This window comes from Colossoma macropomum, unplaced genomic scaffold, assembly GCF_904425465.1.
Source record: "Colossoma macropomum unplaced genomic scaffold, Colossoma_macropomum, whole genome shotgun sequence".
Lineage (NCBI taxonomy): Eukaryota > Metazoa > Chordata > Actinopteri > Characiformes > Serrasalmidae > Colossoma > Colossoma macropomum.
The window spans coordinates 40,011,492-40,034,319 of record NW_023494787.1 but is presented as its reverse complement, the minus strand read 5'-3'; the positions used below and the strand labels follow the sequence as shown (position 1 = coordinate 40,034,319).

Here is a 22,828-nt window from a genome sequence, read left to right as displayed (position 1 = left end):
AATTCTCTAGATAGTTGCCACTGTTGCACCCTGTGATTTACAGAAAGGTTCTAAAGCCGATATATTTTGTCCCACATTTTTCCACCTAATGTCACCGGATCCTCTGAATTCTGAGGTCATTAAGGAGTCAAAAAGTGAACATTGCTACATCCAGGCTAATAGTAAGATAAAACACCTGCACATTGAAATTATGTTGCATGAAAGTAAGTCTACTATTAAACTTCAACACTGATAATACAGCAGCTACTCCTTATGTCCTCTACTCTGGCCAAAGCAACTCCACTACCACACTGGACAAAGCTTGCTGGTTTGTTGGGGTATTTTGGTGTGGGTGTCTTATGAAGTCAATTCAGTGCACAGCTGTGTTCGCTCACATATAGCAAAATTCATATTTTGACTCCTTAATAACCTCAGAGGATCCAGTGACATTTGAAAGATGTCTGTATACAACAAAAAGGATCAGGTGCGACAGCAGCGATTTTCAAAAAATCCCGTTCTTTTTTGTCATCGAGAAATCCAGCTTAGACCCGACTTGAGTGGTCTGTGAATTAGATGTGATGTGTTGGTCCTGTGCAGCTTTTCAAAACTCCCACCCCAGAAAATAAATACTCAATTGTTTGAATAAATAATTTATTTACTATACAACAAACATATACAAGAACCAGTGTTTTCACTCATTTCTAACACCAGATTTCAATGGTTCGTAAAATAAATTCAACACATTACTAAGACTTCATAGTTTCTCATAAGGAAAGGATCACCCTGTTTGTTTTCACAAATCTTTTTTACATTTGAACAAAGCATGACCTAAACGTTATGATCACCCAAATGTAGAAAATCACAATTAGCCAGCGTCATTATCATCTTTAAAGTTAACTTTTTAGGCTCTACGGTCTAATAAACAGTTTACTTCAACTCAGAAACAGGTCAACATTGACCAACCAAACAGCTACAAAGGATTTGGCAAAATCAAATTTACACAATTGTTAACTTACCCCAGATGTAGACAATCAGCCTTTTGCTTTTTTTTGTTTAACACTGTTGCTAAGAGGCTAATGTTGCTAACAAACCCTAGACGTTAATAGTCACCCAGATTTTTTCCATCCTAAAAGCTTCTCTTAACCCACTCAAACTGCATCCACTTCTTCGTTATGTTCATGAAGACTTATCAAGTTGGTTTAGGACACAGCATGACTTACTGCAGACTACAAAAATGAACAAAACTTCACTGTGCAGCTTAGGACAGTGTTAGTAACGTTAGCACTGTAGTTCCAATGCAAAACTAAAGAAGCAAAATTTGGTCCCCAAACATGTTTTGGCTGATCAACAACATCTGGAGTAAATGAAAACTGTGTAAATTTGTTTTCGCTCATTCCTTTAAGCCACCTTGTTCGCTGAGGAATAGCAGAGTGTCACCATGTGTAGGATGAGAAGCTGAATCAGTAAAGGTTTCAGAGCTGAAGCCTAAACTATACAAATATCAAATACATACTAATTCTAGTCAAGTCAAAGTGCTGTTACAGATTTGTTTTTACACCGAAGGCCAAATACTTCACTGTGAAACAACTTCTCTTATATTCAGTATCATCATCACCTAACTGACCATCAGACGTCTATAACTATAACTACAGGGAAATAAATTGCACGGCTGATTCTGGCACAGATGCCTTGGAAGCACATTGTAACACCCAAAATAACATTTCCCACATAAAAATGCAACAGCTGCATTTTTGCAGGACTGTTTTTGTAACTATCCACGGTCCAAAGAAAAGGTATGGAAGTACATCAAAATGCACACAAATAAAAGTAAGCCGACTCTGGGGTTGTTGTTCTGGCCTGCTGTCAGTGCGGTAAAGTGCTATCATAAATGTCTCCACCAGGTGGAGCTGAGGAAACCTAACAAAGGCTAACTCAGGCCTGCAGACAACAACGAAGAGTCAAATACAGCAAACCTGATCAAACATTTTGGAAAGTTGATGTTACATAACATCAAGTCTACATGTGGGTACCGTCCCCCTGAGACCTGTCTTCGGGGGGTTCCTCAGGTGAATCCTGAGCAGCAGGAACATCAGCCATCACAAAGGAGTCAGTGGAGCGGTTACTGATCCTCAGAGGCGTGAGGCGCCGCAGATTGGTGGGGCTGCAGGGTAGCTGGCGCTGTGCTCTCTGAGAAGGCGCTACGCTTGTGTCAGTCTCAACTTCCGTTAGCCAAGGAGGAGGAGGGGTGTCCATCTCCGGCATGAACGCTGGGTTCTCAATGCCAGCTATGATAAGGAGAAGCATAAAATTCCATTAATAATGGGGTCAAGCTAACACATTTTCCTATCCTGAAATAGATGATAGCGACTTAACTTTTACTCATAGCTTTTTATCCACAACAGAGATTAGAAACAGTACATCGAACAGCAAACATGAACTAGATTTTTCACAGAAGACATATCTGAAAACATTTACAGCTGTTTCAGTGAGAACACCTTATAATAAAATGCAGTTTATACCGTTATTTATCTCTCCACAGCTCCATCTTTCCACAGCTGCTTGTATGCATGCGCTTGTTTTTATCTAAGTTTGGTGGAATAAATTGGCGCTATTTCTAAGTAGCTTAGCTACCAAAAAGCCAGCCAAAATTTTGGGGTTGTAATGTCGCCTCATTATTTTCTTTGCTGGGTGGACCAAAAATCAGGAATATGGGGGGGTCATGATGTGGTTTTGGAGGGAACAAATGTATAATTTGGTGAACAGATAACAGAAGCGTTTTTTTATTGCGACTGTGGGTGAAAAGCAACATTATGTTGACCGAAGAGCAGTTCATCCATTTAGTGTTTTTCACAAAGAAGATAACACAGTTTGCTCTCTTGTTTAAGTTGGTTAAAGTTCATCTAAATGAACTCACTGGTGCTTGTAGTGAAATTTAGCACAAATGGGAGCGAATTCCTTTTCGCACTCCGTCCTTTTCTATTCAGCTGGCTTTTCCGGCAGGCAGATTTGACTCAATTTGACCATGGATCTTCCCCTGCCTGTGCTTCCTTATCATTACACTCTTCTCATTTATCTTCTCATTTATATTTCAGGCCAAATGAGTAACTATTTTCTTAAAAATAACACTGAGTTACCTGATTGTCTTACACTTCAGCTAGCTGTGTAGCTTACTTATTTCCATATTCACAGAAAATTAAGAAAGTAACACGCTTTCTTTAAATGTACAATATTTTATTAAACACACGCAGCAGGGATTGATTTGGTAATACCGTTGTTGTAATAGTGGAGGCCTAATTGTTTCAGAGTATGCAATAGTAGAACATTGTGAACCTTTCTTTCACTCTAGAAAAGTGGCACAGAGCGCTGGAGCAGGATAAACTACAATTAAGGATATTTTGTGCCTTTACATTTCAAACGTGAATGCTCACCTCCCACTGTGTATGGAGGAGCTCTCATAGGAAAACTGCCCCCTGCAGCTGCGCCATCACCACTGTAGGCACTGTCTGCTTCCGAAAACTCAAAATCTACAAGACAAATTCACAGAGAATCAGGAAAGAAAAATGTGACTCTAAAGCAGACTTAAAACTCCAAACACATCAACAGATGTACAGAAGCTAATAAGACATCTTACCTTCATCTCCATATGGATAGCTTTTACTGTTATCTGTACTTTTCCCATTAGACATCTGGAAACACATACAAGGTTGTTAGAATGGAGGCTTTTACATCTGTTAGAATGTAGTTAAAAAAACAAAGGACTGCGGTTTCTACACTTCTGAAAGCTCTCACCTTCTGGCTTGGCTCTTTCTTTGGGTGCTTTGTGATTTTCTTGGCAGGAGTGACACCCATCTTTGCAGATTTGAAGGACTCAAGGCGGGTCCTCATGGTCCTCTGGAAGATCTCCTGCACTTCGTCCTCACTCTGGTTGATTTTGAAGTCAGTGCGGCTGTACTTGTGACGGTGCTGAAAATAAATACACTGGCTTATTATTGTATTCTGGATGCAGGGAGTAGTTATTAGTTGCCCATGACACTGCTTATGGAAGAAAGATGATGCCTTATTTACTTAAAAATGAAAGCGTTCTTTGAATACTATACATACATTTTTCCTGCTCCGGTACAGATGCTGCTGCAGTAGGTGGTGAGCATTGAAGTCCTCATTCATGTCTTTCATGTCTTGCTCGTGAATGTTCAGAGACACCGAAGGAATGCTGTCACGTCTGGATGAACAGAGAACAAACTTCAGTTTATCTATGAACCTTTTATTTTGTTATTGTTAAACAATTATTTCTTCCAAGGTCACAACAGACAGATTGACCTCCTTATGACAACAATCAATGAATAGTGTGTCTCTCATAAACAGCCTGTGTTTACTCCTCCTCAACTCGCTCTCATGACTGTATCTAAAGAACATACCGGTGTCTATTTATACTCTCTAGCGCAGTGACCCGGTCTGAGGACATGACCTTAAGAGCAATGTCAGAAATACTGGATTTTCCAATGAATGTCATATCACTCTTAAAATGCACTCTTAAAAATAAATGTCCCTAAATGGATCTTGGCTTAAATGTAGGCTCTTAAACTGGTATAGAATCCTTACATTACATGGAGGTTATAAATGTCCTAAATCTTGAATTGCACTCCTGAAAATAGTGTCTCAAAAGGTTCTTTGACTGACGCCACAGAAGAACCACTTTTGGTTCCTCATAAGAGCCATGTTTAAAACAAAGATTTGTGAGTATAAAGAACCTTTTAAAGAACACTCACATAATATAAAGGTTATACACCAATTTAAACCTATACCTTCAAAAAGGTTCTTCATACTCACATACTTCGTTTACATTAAATAACCACCCACTGAAACTCTTAAAAATAAAGGTTCTTAAGTGGCTTAGATGTATGGTTCTACTTAATGAATATAGAATGTGTACATATGGTGAACATTAAAAAGGCTGTTCACACACATCTAAGTTACAAAAATGATTCTTTGAAATCTATTTTTGAAAGGTTATTTAGGAAACCAGGAGCGGTTCTTCTATGGCACTGCTCCAAAGACCCTTTTCTACATTTTCCACCTTTGTTGTGTACTTTAGTTCTACCTTTTTGTGTGCTGAGTGATGTATCACACATATCGCTGTTGTCGGAAAAAAACCTTGTATCTCCAACATGCTAACTTTACAGTACAAGGAAAAAACCTACTTTACTTTTAATGTAAGTCAATGGAACCAGACTTTTTTCGAGTCATTTTAGGCTGTTTCTTTTGGTCCATTCATCATGAAATTCACACACAATGTGAAGAGCAACAGGCATTTTCAGAATATGTCAAAAACTGAAAAACAACATAAATGGGCATGCGAGGTTTTCTTCAGACAGCAGATATGTGATGTGGTCAATCACCCTTACCTAATGGAGGTCATTGGTACGTTGTCGATGCCAAAGTCTAGCTCAGAGGTGATGTCAGGCATGACTCCAGAAAACTCCAAACCAAACTTCTTCTCAAAATCCACGTTAGTACGCTCACCATTGCGCAGGAAGGCCAGAGACCCACGTTTTTCCCCCTAATTTCAAAGCAGTAGATAAGAAAGTTTTTAAAGGTTTATATTCACTCACTGGCCACTTTATTAGGCACCACTACCTTGCATCTTTACTTTTTTCCCATTTTATCAGATCCACCAGTCATATAAAATATTCACCTCGGCAACATAATTAACGGCGTCCTCCATGTTAAGTTTGTGGAAGATGCTGAAAAGGTAATCTCTGTTCTTTCTGGCCTCTGGCTTCATCAAAAACCAGGTGATGTAGGTGTCCTCAAACCGCTTCCAGCTGAAGAAGTAGAACAAAGATCATGTCAGGAGATATAGACTTTTTAAAAAGTCCAAACACATAACAATGGTGTCTGCAAGCTAAAATCCAATTATTCCATCTCCAGTGCTCACCCTCTGGTCCACCAGTTATCTCCTATGCGTCCAGCAATGTCTTCCATTGCCGCCAGAATGTGTTCACATGCCTGTGCCACAAAAGTATGCAATCAAATTCAAGAATGTTGCTACATCTAGATGACTCTCTTTGTCTCTTTTAGAAAACTTAATTGATGCAAGAAGTGTGGGTGGGTATTTACCCTGTTGTTCACTTTCGCAATAAGTTTCAGCTCAGATGGTTCAACCCTCTTAACTTTGAGCCATTTGACAAGGGGCTTCATAGTGAGACCCTGGGGGAAAATGGTGATGTTAAAGCTGAGCCAAAAAATGAACTGCACCTGCCTTTTAATCTGCTCTTCGCCTTTAATCTGATTTCTCAGTGCTGTTGGTACATTTATTTTGACATGATATAACTATGAAAATTCATACACTAATTACAATTTTATTAGATTTTATTCATTGTATTACTTTTACCATTTTGAGCAAGCAAACATATAAATCAGCATATACTTCACAGTCTAGTCATCTTTTATTGTCAATTTGATGAAATCAGCTCCTGTTGATTAGAACTCCAGAAGACATTTTACCAGATCTATTGATGTGAGTCCTGAATATAGTCAATGAGAAAGTAGTACCTGAATAACGACAGTGAAGTACACCACAATGAGTGTTGTGCTGATGATCAGGTTCTTCTCTTTGATCCTGGTTTCGTCCAATGAAGCTGCCAAACCATACGCTACTGCCCCTCGCAGACCACCATAGCTCATGACTAGCTGATCGATGACCTCTATGGGAACCAGTCTGTAGCGGTTTAGCATCCAGGTCAAGGCAAAAACACCTGGGAATCAACATACAACCACACGCCACAATGAGACAAATGCTATGAACTATGGGTGAGTGATATAAACATATAACAGGCATTTTCACAGTAAATATCATAATATCACAGTAACATATCATAATATGTATATGTATCTATTGTTTATGGACGAGACTAAATGTAGCAGTGAAACAACAAAATAGTGTACCATTTAAAAAAGCTATGGAAAAGTATAAGCATTCTTTATACTTTATAAAGCAATAACTAACATGACTAATAACTAATAACAATAACTAACTGATGAATTACTATGAGGTATTGATAAGAATCAGAAGAAACAAGTACTTCACTAACTAGGTGTTTCATGCAATTAACTAGGTATTTCATTAATAAGCACAATCCATATAGACCCAAAGCTCAGGTAGGGGTTAGGCATAAGAGGGTTACTCTGGGAAAGTAGTAACTTTAGTTACTGCTAAATAAAGTACAAATGAACTAGTGAATTAACTGTTATTGACTTCATTTAAGGGCCTTATGAAATCCCCTTATACTGAAGGGTTAGTTATACAGGCTCTCTATAAACTGGTCTTTTTTATGATGCATGCAGTTGTTCAGTGCTGTCCACAATACACTCAGAAAAGTGTACTGTGATGTATCACAATATCGATAACATACCATCAAATTGACCACCCCTCAGTACCAAAGGTATTGAAAAAAATGTACATTTTGCTATAGTTTAACTTGTTCTGTGCCACACCCACAAGCACACACTCACCCATGAACCGGTAGACTATAGCGAATAGTATTGTGAGGCAGATGAAGCCAGTGTTCCACACCCAGATGACGTTATCAATGGCTGTGACACCCAAGAAGACAAAGATCATTGTCTCTGAGCCATTGGCGAACACCTTCATAGCGTAGCGCACAGCAGTGACAGACTTTTCATCCATGTTGGCGTTCACATATTTTTGACAGCAGACGCCACAGAAAGTAACTCTGTAACAGAGAAAAAAAAGTCTGTCAAATGCGTGGATCTGCACAAAGTCCATTTGCTGTTAAGAGATTTCCAATAATATGTTAAAATAATTTGGAAAAAAGGATTAAATACTAGAGCGTTTCAATTTCCAACTGAATTCATACACAGCCATCACATTAAATAATCACAGGCTGTTTGCTTGTTTAATGACTTAGTATCTGAAAATTCTAACTCATTTTCTCAAAATATTGACTTACTATCTCAAAATAGTATATTAACTTAGTATGGCAAAATAATGGCTTCTATAAATTATGTATTTATTTGAGTAAGGAACTGGAGTGTGAACCCATATAAACCTGCAGTTTAGGGCATAAAACATACAATTTCAGCTGATCTTAGGTGTAGAAGAATGTGTTCTTACGAAAGGATGGCCGAAAGCGAGAGCATCTCAGCTGTGAGGTAAGACAGATAGCCAAGAACGAAGATGAACCCAGCCTCAATGATTTGGACTTTTCCTGTATACTTGGTCAGCAGAGAAATGATGATGGCAAATGCAACGCCAATCAATGAACCTCCAAATGACACTACAAAGAATGAGACTGAAGGGAGAGAACAGACAAAAAGAAACAGAAAAAATGTGAAATGTGTGATGAAAAAAGGTAAATGTGATATTATTTATTCACATATACCTGCAACTATCAACAGTCTTGGGTAGAAACAGACTATCTGTAATCTGGATTATGCAATCTGATTATAAAAATAAAGACCTTATAAATCAGTCCCTTAAATTTGAATTTACTAAGTGTGCCCAATAACTGGATAACAACTGAGTCACAATGATAACAACAGTTTTGGCACTGAAAGGTGGATACTAGGGTTGTATTTGATATGGTTTAAACCTTATTAACGATTTTATGATTTTTAAAGAGTGATCCAAAAGTAATCCAAAAGTCCATACCTATGCCTTTGATGATTTCACCTGCATTGATCTTTGACCCTCCCAAAGACACAAAAGCATCAAAAACATTGTACAGCACCTGTGTGAGCAAGTAAGAATGAGCCAATGTAAGAAAGAGATAAGAGGGTTCTTCTCTTTGAAGAGCTGAAAGTAATGCTCTTACTGTTCATTATGAGGTCCACCTACCTTATAGGTCCACTACATAGGTGCACAATTACTGACTGTAGCTCATCCATTGACTAAATATCTCAAAATAATGACTTACTTTCTTGAAATGTAATAACTCATCGACTTAGAATTTAGAACTCAAAAGACTCAGTATCTTGAAATCATGACACACTAAAAATACTGGCTTAGTATCTGAAATGACTTATTACATTTCAAGCAAGTAAGTCAATATTTTGAGAAAATACGTCATTATTTTGAGATACTATGACAATATTTTGAGAAAGTAAATCATTATTTTTTGAGATATTAAGTCAAACACTTGAAATATTGCAGGAATTTACTCTATCTCTTTGTAGCAGGAATGGGCTTACATAAGCCTCTGACCCCAGGACCCTGATGAGATATTGTTTGGAGGGTGGACCACTCTGAACACAGCAGTGACAGTGTTTTGGCAGGGGCATTCTAGTGCTGGTACAGTGTACATCAGCTGAGGACTTTTATACATGCCAGTGTCACTGCTAGGATGAGAGTGGTCCAGCACCCCATCATATCCAGTTCTGTTGTCAGAAACTGGATGTTAATGTAGGATAACTAACACAAATTATTCTTCAACAGATGGGCTACAGTCTCTTCTGTGCACCAGCAAAGCAGACCTACAGGGGTGTTCTCAAATAAAGTGGCCAGTGAGTGTAGATTACAGCACTACTCTATCACCTACTAAGGTATGGTAACTTTAGCAAATAGAAAAGAGACTAACCACTGTGACTCCGTCATTGAGCAGTGACTCTCCAAACACCCAGATGAAGAGGACCTCGTTCACATGCACCTCCTCAAACACAGCAATCACAGCCACAGGGTCTACAGCTGCAAGCAGACTGCCAAACAGCAGGAACTGCAACAGTCCAATGTCCAGATCACCTGATGGGCAGACAGAAATGATCAAATTATCAAAGTCATTCATTCAAAGTTCCATTATGTTGAATAAACAGCTAGTCATCAACATTGCTCAGACATACCCATAGCTCCTCCTAAATAGCAGCCCCAGAGGGACACACCCACTGCGCCCGCATTCCAGCACGTCCCAATAACAGCGTGGACGAGAATGGCACCCAGGTTGCTGAAGAAAAGCTTGTTTGGCATGAAGTAGCCAGTGTCCAGGATGATCTGTGGCAGCAGGAAGTAGAAGAAGTTTCTTGGCTCAAGTTTAAAAGTCTGTGCCTTGTCTGCACCCCAGACAATCCCTCCCAGAATGAAACCAGAGATTATGAGGAGTCCACTCTCAGGAAAGAAGCTCTTGAGTCTGGCATTCAGTTGGGCCACTGCAAAGAGATTGAGAAGCACATTCATTTACATTGATACTGTTACAACTGTTCCATTCTTGTGTCTTCATGTACTCCTACATAGAGACATGTTGAAAGTGCTTAGCACTTTCAACAACATAAGGCTGGGTCTCATTGTAAATTGCATTGGAATGGCTGACAAAGTCATATTTACAAGTGGGAACTCTGGATTCTAGATTATACAGGAGTTTATGCAACCTTTCACCTTTTTCTTGAGGTAAAAAAACTAAAGCTGCCAGTGAACATGAAAAATATACCTGATGCAAAAACAAGGCATGTTTTCTCTGGACTGCTATGCTTTCTTTTTCCATGTGGTGGGTGCAACTTTGAATGAGCACCCGAATGGTGTTAGTCACATTAACTTGTTCACCATCTGGTATTTACAACCTTCCAATGAGCACCCAAATGCACCATATGCACTACCCTATTAGGCTGCCTGAAAATGTGAGTTAGTATCTTTAAGCAGGTGGTTTATTTAACAGCTTCACTAACTCCCCAATAAATCTGTGCCTTTTTTTTTTGCAATAACAAAAACTTACTGCCAACGTTATGTTTGGTTGTTATTCAGAATAAGTACAATATGGCATGTGAAGCTTTCTTGGAGACATTATCGGTTCTTTATCAGCGGAATTTCCACTGCTGTGGTGACTCGAGCATCTATGACAGGTCAGAGTTGACTGAATCCTAGCTGACCCCCAGCTCTATTCCTGCGCTTTACCTCACAAAATTGACCCTGAACACAAAACAATTATCATTGTGAAAACAATACAATTATACAGTTCTAATGCACAGCGACAAGGAGGGCACTTGTACAATTTGACAGCAAAAGGGCCTCTGCAGCCTGTCTGTGCACATGCTTGGGTGTCAATCTAAGAGGAACAGGATGGAATTGTGGTCTTCGTGCCTTGGACATCAGAAGCATGTTCTACCAGGCATCCTCTAAAACAGTGGTTTCAGTTGCGTGAATGCCTCTTTTGAATAAAGAGTAAATAACCACTGTTGTATAACCAGATCCCATTTTTTGAGACATTTTCAAAATTCTTTCCAAATTTCTGACAGATATGGCCAGAAAGATCATAAAAGGAACGCCCCTAAGAATGTCACTTGATAACAAATTTCAAACTAGTGTAACAGTTGACAGTTCATTTCTCAGAGTAGTTACTTTGGATAATTATGATGCACAGACATTACGGAGCTCTTGTACAGGCAATTGGCAGTTATCTGGCAATAGGTAACATAATGTTTGTTCACAATTCCACTGTTTTAAGCTGTTTTCCCAATAAACATTTTGCTTTTCCTCTTGTGATTTTTCAGTTTCAGTTGCTTGGTAACACAATGTGCCTCAGCCATAACATGTTCTCTCTATCAGGCCTAGTATATGTGCAAATGCATTGAAGATTCTATTTAAACTTTTATACTATTTGAATCTTTAAACAGTAGTTATGAACACTTGCTTATTTCAAAGCCACATACCAGAAATCTTTGCCACTCCAGCCACAAATATCCACAGTACTACCAGGTAAGGATTCTCCACATGATCCCAGTTTAATCTCACTATAAAAGCATCTGTTAAGTTTGTCTTTGCATGATGGTGCAGGCTTTGGGATTCCTCTTCACTCTGTCCTCCAGCCAATGCGCTACATATCAGAAATACCACCTTCAGTAAAGTGAGAAAGGTAGAGTGTGGCATTGTGACAGTCAAACGAATCAAGATGTAAACTTCTGAGCAACTAATTTCTACCACCTCCACACCTGCAGAGTCACTAGCTAAGTGATAAAAGTCCATGCAAGCCTGTGAAGGTATCCTTTCGTCCAAAGTTGCAGAAGATCCCTTAGGCACTCTTATTCTGAACAGTCCTGGCTTGGTTTGAGGCTTTATTCCTTTCTCTCTGTTATTCACTCTGTCTCTTTCACCTCCCTCCCTCAGACTCCTTCTTTTGTCCTGGGTCCCTGGTCAGTCCTTGGTCAGTGAGGGGGCAGTAGTGCGATAAGGGTAGAGTTCTGCAGAATGCACTTAGCCTTTTAAGCAATTCTAAGTGTTGCGGAGGAGGCTAAGAACCTCCTCTTGGCACATGTAGTGTGTCAAGTTTAGTAAAATGAGATTTCAAGTAACTGAGTACCTAGTAAAGAATAACTAATGTTGAATGGGATTACTATGTTTTGCTAGTGAAAGTGTATTTATGCTAAATATTACTTTTTGTTTTTGCCACTGTATATTAAATCAGTCTAGCTCCTGTATTTTTATTAAATGGCATAATTGTATTTTGTTGATGCTATTGTAAAAAGTAACTGGGCTTTTACAACTATGATCTGGCATTATGTTCAAAATATTAGCTTCATAATAGCATATGAATGAGCTAGCTTAATAATCCTCACCTTCTTGAGAGTAGACTGAAGCCATTTGTGGTGATATACATGTCAAGCATTAACTCATTATGGAGCACCGGGCTATTAAAATGTGTAAATTGCCTGAGGAGCACTATAAAAAAAACATTACAATACAATACTTTTAAGTACTGCCTTGAAATAAATAACAGTTAACAGCCACTGGTGGCTGCAAGCTTTCATTTGTTGTTAGCAATGTTACCAAGCTTGGTCCAATCCCTTGCATTTGGCTAGTGCTACTTCTTTTAAATAGGAGCTTTAGCATTTGCTATTTCTTCAGCCTAACATTGTTTTTCCATTAACTTTCTTTTTTAAATTAAGAGTAATACTACTATTGCTCGGACTACATGAATGTGCTACACATTGGAATAAATAAGTAACTGATAGTAAAAATATAAGCTTAATTTAATTTTTTTTTTATAAGCTTATTTGATCTTCCTCTCTGGACTAATGCCATGTATGATGAGGCACATATCAGTGTCTTCACCATTTTTACAAATTTACAAATCTAACTTCCAGGCCAGCAAGCGCCCCAAGAAACAACATAAATTATGGCATTTAGTGAAAGTTAACTACGATGGTCATTCAATAATTTTGAGGACAATTTATATCAATTAATCGCAACTAGTCACATTATTTTGTGTGGTTAATTGCAATTAATTGCCTCCGTCTTATTATTTCAAATTTAAACCTAAAATGATTCTTTGCATTATAAAAGCAGAGCATTTTGTTACAGCTATATGAGTATACAAACACCACTGAGATCAACAGTGGCTGCATGTTCCAAATCCTCTACGATTGTAGCCTCTCGTTGTCATTTCGCTGTGTCACTTCTTGTTTCGAGGGGAACTGGAGCTTTCCACTTTGCAGTTGCTTTTGTTTGTTTGCTGCTTGTTGATCTATTAGCAGTTCTCCAGTGCTAATGTTATTGATATTACTGATATTGTCATCAGCTGTGAGTTTTCCTTGTAAATGATACTTAAAACTCGATGTACTTAGGTGATAAACAAATTCACTATGACAGTAGCTGGACATAACTTTCCAGCCTTCACTGAAACTCACTATTCAAAAGCTGTATTTGAGTGAGTTACAGGAGCGAAAGTGTGTTAAAGAATTTATTGCATGGTATAGTGTCCTATAAAGCATAGGTTCTCAACCCTAGCCCTGAAAAACCCATCATTCACATTTTAGTGTTTTCCCAGCTCTTACACACCTGCCTCAGCTCAGAAAGGTTTTCTATGTGCTGATTAGTTGGATCAGATGTATATTGGGAACCACTGTTCTAAAGTGTAGAGGATTCATATTTTGGTCGTCTAATTATTGTTACTTTTGCCATAAATCCAGAGATGGGAATTCCAGAGTGATCCATTTATGACTGGATTCATCTCATTTTTCTCATAACTAACGTCTGAAGGTATTTTTAGGTTCAAACTGTGCTAAGAGACTGATACATTGATTGAAGTTGGCATTTGTAGCATGCCAGGGGTTTTTTTTGGTGCCATTGTTCTGACTGGATTCCTTGCCTGCTTCAAGTGTCCTTCTTATCAAATGTGACAGGGTTTGTTTTGTAGAAAAAAGCAGCCACCAAGATGCCTGTCCTTGTCTTTACAACTAGAGCCATTGTATGCTGCTGTTTCATTTTATACTCTATAAATATTGTACAGTAGCCTCAGGACGTTTTCAAAGTCATTTTGGACCATCTGCAAAGAAACAATATGCTCAAACAATAATGATCTGAAACTCATCGGCCACTTTTTGAAAGAAACCTTGGGAGAAAAGAAAACGACAGAATGGACTGCATAAAATGAATAGCACTTGTTTGAAATTTTGCTTTGTAACATACAGTATTTAAGTAGGTGCAAATGTCCAAATGCTTTTTTGAGGCCACTGTATGTACAGAGTCTAAAAGCCTGCATCTCCAGTGTCATGGAAGACCTTGAACAAGACTGAGGTGAAATGAACAAACCTTCACTGAAAGGTTAACTCTGTCCCTCTGCCGACGCTTCATTTTAATGATTGATGTGCCCCTTTCACAACGTCCGCTAGTTAGCTTTCCGGAATGCATGGGTGGGAGGTTTAAGGGTGATACATTTTAATGTTTTTATGGACGATCTTTTTACCTAGTTTACTAGTTCACCTGGCATTTTATGGTTGCTATAGATACATCGGCCCTTACTCGTCAACTTGCGTACGATCAAATCTGAGAGTAAAATGAATGCACACAAATTTATCTTCTTCGTCTTTGCCAAATAAGTGAAAATGATCAAACTACACAATCAAAATCACATTACTTTATCTGAAAAAGAAAAAGTTCACAACATTTTGTTCATTTTACATTGTATTCTTTTAATTTGTTGTAATTTTAAAGATCTTCAATCTTGGGCCAGTGGGGGGCAGTTCACTTGGTGCTTGACCCCAAACTCTGCCTATAAAAAACAATCATTGGCTCATAAGCTTGCTGAATACTTTTGTTTTATTGGCTCACTATCAAAACATCTGCATGAAATAGGGTGTGTCTTATGTAAATCTTATGTATATGAGGGCAAATTTGGGTGTGTCCCTTGTAAATGAAAAGTAAATAAGGTAGTTGTGCATGGACACTGACTTTCAAGCGCTGAAGCTGATTGATTAATTGCGTCCAAATCGCCACCTGTTTTGACATCCCAGAGCAGCTCAAACGCAAAGAGTTGGTACAGCATTCAGGATGGTTAAATCTGTGCTTGTTTCAATGAAACTTTGATAAATAAGGTCCATTGTCACTGCACATGTGGATACTTATTTATGTACATTTATTTTTAATCCTAATCATTTAATTCTGATAATAATTGTAATAATTGTTACACCAATTCATCTGTTTGGTTGTAGTCTTCTCTCCTTGCCCTACAACAGCTACATTACTCCAGTCCTACACACTTGTCCCTACATAATGCATATTTAGTCGTACTACATAATATTCACACTGAAACTGCACATATTCTTATCCAAATGTCTAGTATTTTTAGATGCAAAGCACCTCATTGACCTGGCTTGTAACGCACTTACATTCTCACTCACTCACTCACATTAAATAAGATTGTGCACAAGGGGGGGCTACTGGTACTCTAGTAACTAGAGGGAAAACAATCTTGTGTTAATTGAAATGACTGAGCCCACTGAGCAATATGAACACACAAGAAGTGCATGCTTTCTAGGACTTTTGGGGTACTACATGGTTGCTTCGCATCAATGACACTTCACGTCCTTGCTTAGTACATTTCTGTATGTATAGGTCACTGTATATTGTCTTTTTCTCTGTGTTTATATTGTGTTGTACAGCCATAGACAGAGTGGAATTGCCTGAGCCTTACCACAAGCATTTTAATATACAGATGTTCTTGGCATACTGTACATATGGTAAATAAAAACTTTGACTTTCTGTTGAAGAAGTTGTTCAGCTGTTTCCTTCAATGACCTTAACAACAAGGTAGGGACAATCATTTTCTTTCTGTATGCTTTCAGGTCACAGTGTATTCCATGTGTGTCCACAACCTGCCAGCAAAAGCTACAAAATAGCTGTAACTGAAGTCACCAAACTAAAGTCAACTTCATGCAGTGCCTCGCGCTTTCAAGGACAGGAAAATTACGCGAGCAAGTCATTAGCTATTTAAAGCCATGCATTATTAACCCGGGGCATTTCCATAGTGGGCACTGTTCCGGGCAGTGGGAGTAGCCATAACAAGAGAAATAAATAAAAGGCAGAAGTTTATAAAAATGTCACGCATTAACTCACTATGTACTTGGGTGATGTTTTCAGACGTGTTCAATGAGCAACACAGGGTGTTTAAATGTGCCTGTGGGGCACTGTTAGAAGAGAATGTGGGCAGGTACTGCCTTAAAGGAATAGTTCAATCCAAAAATGTTAATGTTGCAAGTAATGGATGAACGCAAATAGACACAAATTAGCAATATGTAACTGGTGTTATGCTAATGGATGGCTAATACATTTTCCATTGTCAGCCATGCTAGCTTTCCTTTAACTCTGTGGCTATAACCTGCATGAGTGTCAGAATCACAAGAGCTTGTTATCAGTGTAAACATTTCAGTCACAGTTCATTTAGTCTGCCAGTCACAAAACCTCTGACTTACAAATGACATGACCAGATTTTGACTTTGGCCTTCACCTCGGTCATCATAGCTCCAACCCAAATCTCTTCAAGTAATGAAGGCCTTCAGGATCTTCTGAGTATTAGAGAGAGGTGTGCTCGATCTGAACTCTCCATTATGTGGATGTTCATTAAACTTTAAAAAGGTTCCACACACTTGTTTGTCTCAGTGTTCTTTAAACAATCATCCACTGATAAAAGTGGTTTAAAGTGGTTCTTATATGGCATATCTAAAAAAAATTGGCATCTTTATTTTTAAGGGTATTTTTAAGTTGAAACTGTCATGAAATAACATGTTCATGTATCAGTAGTCATGACTCGCAGCAGTAGGCTCCTCGAAAGAACTTTATCAGTCCTTTCTAAATTCTATCGAAATCTAACAGAAGTAAAAATGAGACAATAAAGAAAATAAAATATGCATTGAGCTGAGGCACATATTTTTCACATTCACACTTAAAAATAAAGGTGCCAAAAAGGGTTATTTGCATCACTTTTGGTTCCCCTTAGAACCTTGATGGTTCTAAAGAGATACATGAGTGTGGAAAAAAGATTTAAAGAGCCTTCACATAATCTGAAGGTTCTAGACCAATTAAAGAATCATTTAGGAACCATCTAGGAACAATAAAAAGGTCAAAATCATAAAAGGTCAAAATCCAATTAGAAGCCTTTATTTTTAAGAGCATATGGTGGTCTTCATAGATGGCTTTTGGGTTCCTAAGAAGAATGGGATGGAATTGACTTTATTTTGAAGAGTGTTGCACTACATTAAGGTGACCTCTAGGTGGCAGAAGTAGCCATAACAATTGCTCTTGAGCTGTAATGCCTACTGTATAACGTGTGCTGGTAAAAACAAACAAATCTGACCACTTGAAGGTAGCATGCTAAGTACTGATGATGATCTTCCTACACATTGAGCATTTAGAGTTTAACTTTCCTCCTTTGATACAAGGCTTCACAAACAAACACATGCATCATTTGCTCTGACCTGCAAGGCAAGTTCCTAAAGCTCTTGAAATCTGATTCTATTATAATGCAAAACAGGTAAGTTACTGGAAAACTACCAGTGGTGTAACTGATCCACATTTGGTGCATTTCTATGTATCAAATAAAGGCCAGGTTTCAAGTTGACAAGGGCTGTTACAGCTAAAACTGTGTTATCTGTATAATAATAGCTTACGTGCCCTTACAAGACACTTTTACATACGACATCTGTAGATTTTTTTTCTGGAACGGGCTTTTGACTGTGGGCAAATTGTGAATGTGCCACTGTCATCTCAGACACACCTAATCAGGTCTCATTGTGCATAAAGGACAACCAATTCAATTAAATCATGCTGCTACACATCAGTGTATCATTACTCACCTGCATTTCACACATAATTTAGTTCATTTTGACACACACTCAAACATAAAGTACTATTATTTATAATGATGCCACAGAAGAACCACTTGATTCTCTAAAGCAGTAACACAGTGAGGATTATCTAGTGGATTATTTCGGGGGCCCTGAAGACCAGATTGAGTAACACTGCCCTGAAGAATCTTTCAGTGGATGATTTTTTAAAGAACCATGTTTGTAAATGAGATGTAGGAGTGTGTAGAACCTTTATAAAGGAGCAATGAACTTTTCATTGAACCATATTTCCAAGGCAAACGCCTTTTAAGAATCTTTTTTTTTAAGAGTACACATTAATCTAATTCTCAATCTACATGATACATCTCCATCAGATTATAATACAACATTGTCATCAGCCCTTTGGAAATGCTTTTGGCTGGATTATCTGGTGATGCTAATAGTTCATGTACTATCACTTAGTGAGGGGTCAAAGTCTCAACACTCTTCAAAATAAAGGTGCCAAAAAGGGTTCTTCAGAGTGATCCCACAGAAGAACCGATTTTGGTTCCTAAAGAACCTTTCAATAGATGCTTCTTTAAAGCAATGTTTTTGCAAATAGAGATGTGCATCTTTAAAGTTTAGAGAACCTCAATGTGACATAAATGTTTAATACTCATTATAAGTTTTTCCAAGCTAAGAACCATTGAAAACCCTAATTTTTAAGAGTGTAGTTACAATTTACCTGACACATAAATGAACCTTTGGCCAGGCAAAATTACCCATGTGGAAGGAATGTTATAAATACGTCCCCACATCACTTTACAAATGACAAAACAGAATTTCATTCAGTAACTAAGGCATGGAGTCTATAATTACTTACATAGTTTACAAAGCCAGCAGACCAGGACCCAAAGGGCTACCAAGTATGGCGTTTCCACATGGTGCCATTTCCAAGTGACGATGGGTAGCGTTGTGATGGTCGTGGAAGAATTAGTAGTCACATTGGTTGATGTGCTACCTTCTGACGTGCTTGACCCACTGCTGCTCCGTAATATATCGGCCTGGCACAATGCACTGAAGACCACCAGTACAGTGAGGGCAAGTCTGAGCCGTGGTAAAAGTGTCATGTTGAAGAGGTCTTGCTAACGAAGTTAACTTCTTGGTCTCTTTTACCCTACGTCCTTTACTTTCTGTCACTTGCCACCTGTAACTACTAGCATAGGCTTGTCCTGTCTGACCTTGTAAGTCTTAACCCACTCAAACCCAGGCTATTTTCCCTCACTGGACCATTTTTACTTACTTATAGCCACTTTCCTTCAACAATCACTCTCAGTCAATGTTTCTATCAGATTCTGACATGTATATACCACCTGTGGCCATCCCTCCTTTAGCCATTGCTCCTCCCCTTGCCCAATAGAAGCTCAGGTGAAGATTAGGCTGAGGGTCCACCCCCTTTACTCTCACCTGTAGCATTACAGGTGCAGCAACACAAGCATTAACTTATGGCCACTACATTCACTTCATAACATCCGGGTGTAAAGCTCAAATTGGTCTCTGTGCTGTAAGATCATGCCTTTTAGATGGTCCTGTGTTTGGTGGACTGGACATCATCAGGACATTAACCCCTCCTGTACGCCTGTACATATTTACATGCTAAGGTGTTTTATTCTGTACCTACTTGGAAAACCATGCAAAATGATTGAGCTATTTCTACTCAAGTATATTCAGAAGTAGTTTTCTTGTTTACTATTTCTACTCATTTATTCATTATTTAACTAATTCCTTTTTTTGCATTTAATTTCTTTATGCTACTTTGTTGACAGCATCTATTCTGCTTTGTGATTGGTTACACCACTAACTGAGGTCTGTCATTTTGTTTTACATCCAAAAGAGAAGGATAATAGTTATGTATTAAGCAGTGGTACTCAAAACATTATACTTATTCCATAACTGTACTATTGAATATCATAACTGCATGTCATTTGAGAAATGATTACAAATTAAAATCATATGAGATTTATGCCATTTGGATAAACTAATTAATTATTCAGGATTTTGGCAATTACTGTTAAGAGAATAAAATATGTCTGAAGTGTTTAAAAATAAGAAGAGGAAGCAAAGAAAGAAGAGAAAGAAGAAAAAGAAAAAATAAGAGGAAAAGGAACAAAAAGAATAAGAAGAATTAGAAGAAGAAAATGAATAAAAAGAGCAGAAGAAGAGAAGGAAGAAGAAGAAGAAGAAAAGAAGTAGAAGAAGAGGAGGAGGAGGAAGAAGAAGAGGAGGAGAAGAAGAAGAAAAATAAGAGGAGGAAGAAGAAAAAGAAAAGGAGAAGGAGAAAGAAGAAAGAAAGAAAATGACACAAGGAAGGTAAAGGAAGAATAAGAAGAAGCAGAAGAGGAGGAGGGGGAAAGGAAAAAAAGACATGAAGAATTAAAAAGAAGAGGAAGGTTAAGAAGAAAAAGAAGAGGAAGGAAAAGAAGTTCCAACTGGTCTTTACTTTCGCTGGAGAGGGTAAAATCAGCTATTACAGTTTAAAAGAAGGTCTGTCGAATTCCAAGAATTCGGAGGGAATCAAACAGCATTCAGTGTGTCCTGCACACCTGTAGCTGCTCCTTTAAATGGACTTCAGTTTAATGCTACCTGTTCGTACCTGAGCAGGTAATGAAAGTACAACACTTAATTCTTATATAGTTTTCACAATGTAGGTTTCATAATGCCTAGAAATTGTACAGAATCTGTAAGATTTAGTTATAGGTCTGTGTTAGTATAGGCACTGTGTTCCATGCTGGTTCTGATGCACCTGTTTGTTGTTCCAGCACAGAAATGTTATAACAACTTTATCATCACTGTTAAATGAACCTGTTTCTCAAAGCGGGAGGCTTAATGTCAACTGAGCTGCCACTAAACTGTTTTGCAAGCATTTACAAATGGTGGAAAGAATTTGAAGGACTTTGATTTCCATTCAACAATTTTATTGGATACTCATCGAGACAATTTATATTTTAACATTTTTGTCCCAGCAATAAATCAAAGGTCTCAGCAGTTTAAAGTAAATAGATATAACATGTTGAATGATGGTATGCTTCTTTACAGAAACATACACTTTAAAACTTCATCATTCCTGTTTTTTTTAACACAGATAAAAATTTTCATTGTAAGAAAAAAGCAGGAACATTTATACACTAAAGTAAACTAATGTCAATCGGTATTTAATTTCTCTACTTTTTACTTTTGTGCACTCTACTGCCAGCTTAACTCTTCCATCCTTCCAATCTTATAACCAATGAGTTACAGCTGTGTCCTCCCAACAAAAGACGTTCCTAAAGGAGTCACTTACATTGTGTTCCCCTTCAAACAGACGCCAGCATTTATATAAACAACTACCCAAACATACGTTAGCTGCCTTTAAACTTATTCCGAATCTCCATATAGAAACTCATACAACAGTGCAATCAAAACTGTCACCAGCACTTAAAGCTTTTATCTTTGAGAGAGAGGAGAACATCGAGCTCCACTGTTGCAGATTGCAGATGTGGCCACAGGTGTTTCTGTCCATCCTACTGTGCAAAGACAACTCAACACTGTGTGTTTGAAAGGATGTGTAGCTGTCAAGAAGGCGTTACTGAGAAAAGGAAATTTGGATTGGTACACTAAAACTGGACATCTGAGATGTGTGTTTCATGTTTCACCAAAGGCCAAGTTTGCAAATGAAGGTACTTTTGTGGCAAAAACGAAGGGCAAGTTTACAACACTTTAAAACCCTGGGCACAACATTCATTACTAAAAAGAAATTATTACATTCAGTAGCCTCATTATAAAAAGAGGTTTAATCTTAGCTTTTTGATAGCTTGAAGGATAATGATAAAAAGACTTTCTTATGAAGTGCATGATGAAGGATACTTTTGGTGGTTGAAGTGGATGAAGGGAATCTTATAAAGGCTCAACAGCCAAACACATACAGCTCCTCCCTTCAGTTCTCCCTAAAGTTCTGCCTCCAAAACACATGCATGAACACTGCTAAGGCTAGAGAACCAGAATGCTAAATTATTTGTTTGGTTGTTGCACTTACCTTCAGAAATGCTATAGCCTAAATAATTACCTGTTACTTGCCTTCAACAAGCTTAGCTAGTTTCTTCAGTTATTACAAAATGTGCACGTAAGTGTTAAATAAAGGTATAAAAAAAACTGTGCTGCGTATAAATTAGATCCATTTTATTACAGCTTTCGGACCTCTTTTTTGATGTTATCAGCCACATGTATAACCTTTCTATACATGCTGGGGGGAGTATGCCTAGTGGTGACAAAAACGATTTGGATTATTGTAAACTACGCTTTCAGTCTGATCACTGATGTGACAGTCACTTTAAAGTTTATTAACCTCTTAAAATATCAGATTTATTACATACTGAGGCTTATTCAGTAACTGCAGTGACTTCAATGCAAATTGGTTGAGCAATTCTTAGGTTATAGTAGTGTGTAATAAAACCAGCCATTTAAGAGGTTGAAGAACACAAAATTATAAACATGCAAGACAGAGAGCAAGACTAGGAATTTGTACATAAAAATTGAAGGCTACATTTGGTCATAGTTTGCAAAGGCAAGTTTCAATTGGCCCTTGGACAAACAGGCACCTTGGGTCATTAATTATTTTAGCAACACAAACCAAAGTGTTAATTGTAAAAATGATCACACATTTTTGGAATTGGAAATGGTGTTCCACAGGGTTAAATTCTTGGGCAATTTTTGTTCACATTTTATACGAATGTGGCTGGTAAGTACTTAAAAACTGTAAAATTCATGTTTACAT

General features: G+C 38.0%; 1 protein-coding gene across 2 annotated transcripts; it reads right to left on the bottom strand.

Moving 5' to 3' along the window:
• Nucleotides 1–1,016: 1,016 nt before the first annotated feature.
• On the bottom strand, nucleotides 1,017–19,376 carry LOC118806055 (sodium/hydrogen exchanger 3-like). 2 transcript variants are annotated; one of them, XM_036567333.1, is made up of 16 exons: nucleotides 18,902–19,376; nucleotides 9,835–10,137; nucleotides 9,576–9,736; nucleotides 8,651–8,729; nucleotides 8,114–8,291; nucleotides 7,492–7,712; nucleotides 6,532–6,734; nucleotides 6,097–6,186; nucleotides 5,915–5,985; nucleotides 5,672–5,801; nucleotides 5,382–5,536; nucleotides 4,081–4,198; nucleotides 3,769–3,942; nucleotides 3,611–3,665; nucleotides 3,408–3,503; nucleotides 1,017–2,264 (listed from the first exon to the last, which is right to left on the bottom strand). In XM_036567333.1, the coding sequence occupies exons 1-16, from the start codon at nucleotides 19,146–19,148 to the stop codon at nucleotides 1,996–1,998; spliced, it is 2,550 nt and encodes an 849-aa protein (XP_036423226.1). In that variant the 5' UTR covers nucleotides 19,149–19,376; the 3' UTR covers nucleotides 1,017–1,995. The 2 variants fall into 2 exon arrangements, with proteins under 2 accessions (XP_036423226.1, XP_036423224.1); XM_036567331.1 differs by lacking the exon at nucleotides 18,902–19,376 and adding an exon at nucleotides 11,632–12,137.
• Nucleotides 19,377–22,828: the final 3,452 nt, after the last annotated feature.

Coding starts and splice junctions, on each gene's coding strand:
- LOC118806055 (XM_036567331.1), bottom strand. CDS start 11,944: ATGGACTTTTATCACTTAGCTAGTGACTCTGCAGGTGTGGAGGTGGTA. Junction 6,735..7,491: donor TATAGTCTACCGGTTCATGG/GTGAGTGTGTGC, acceptor GTTGATTCCCAG/GTGTTTTTGCCTTGACCTGG. Junction 5,537..5,671: donor CCGTTAATTATGTTGCCGAG/GTGAATATTTTA, acceptor CTTTGAAATTAG/GGGGAAAAACGTGGGTCTCT.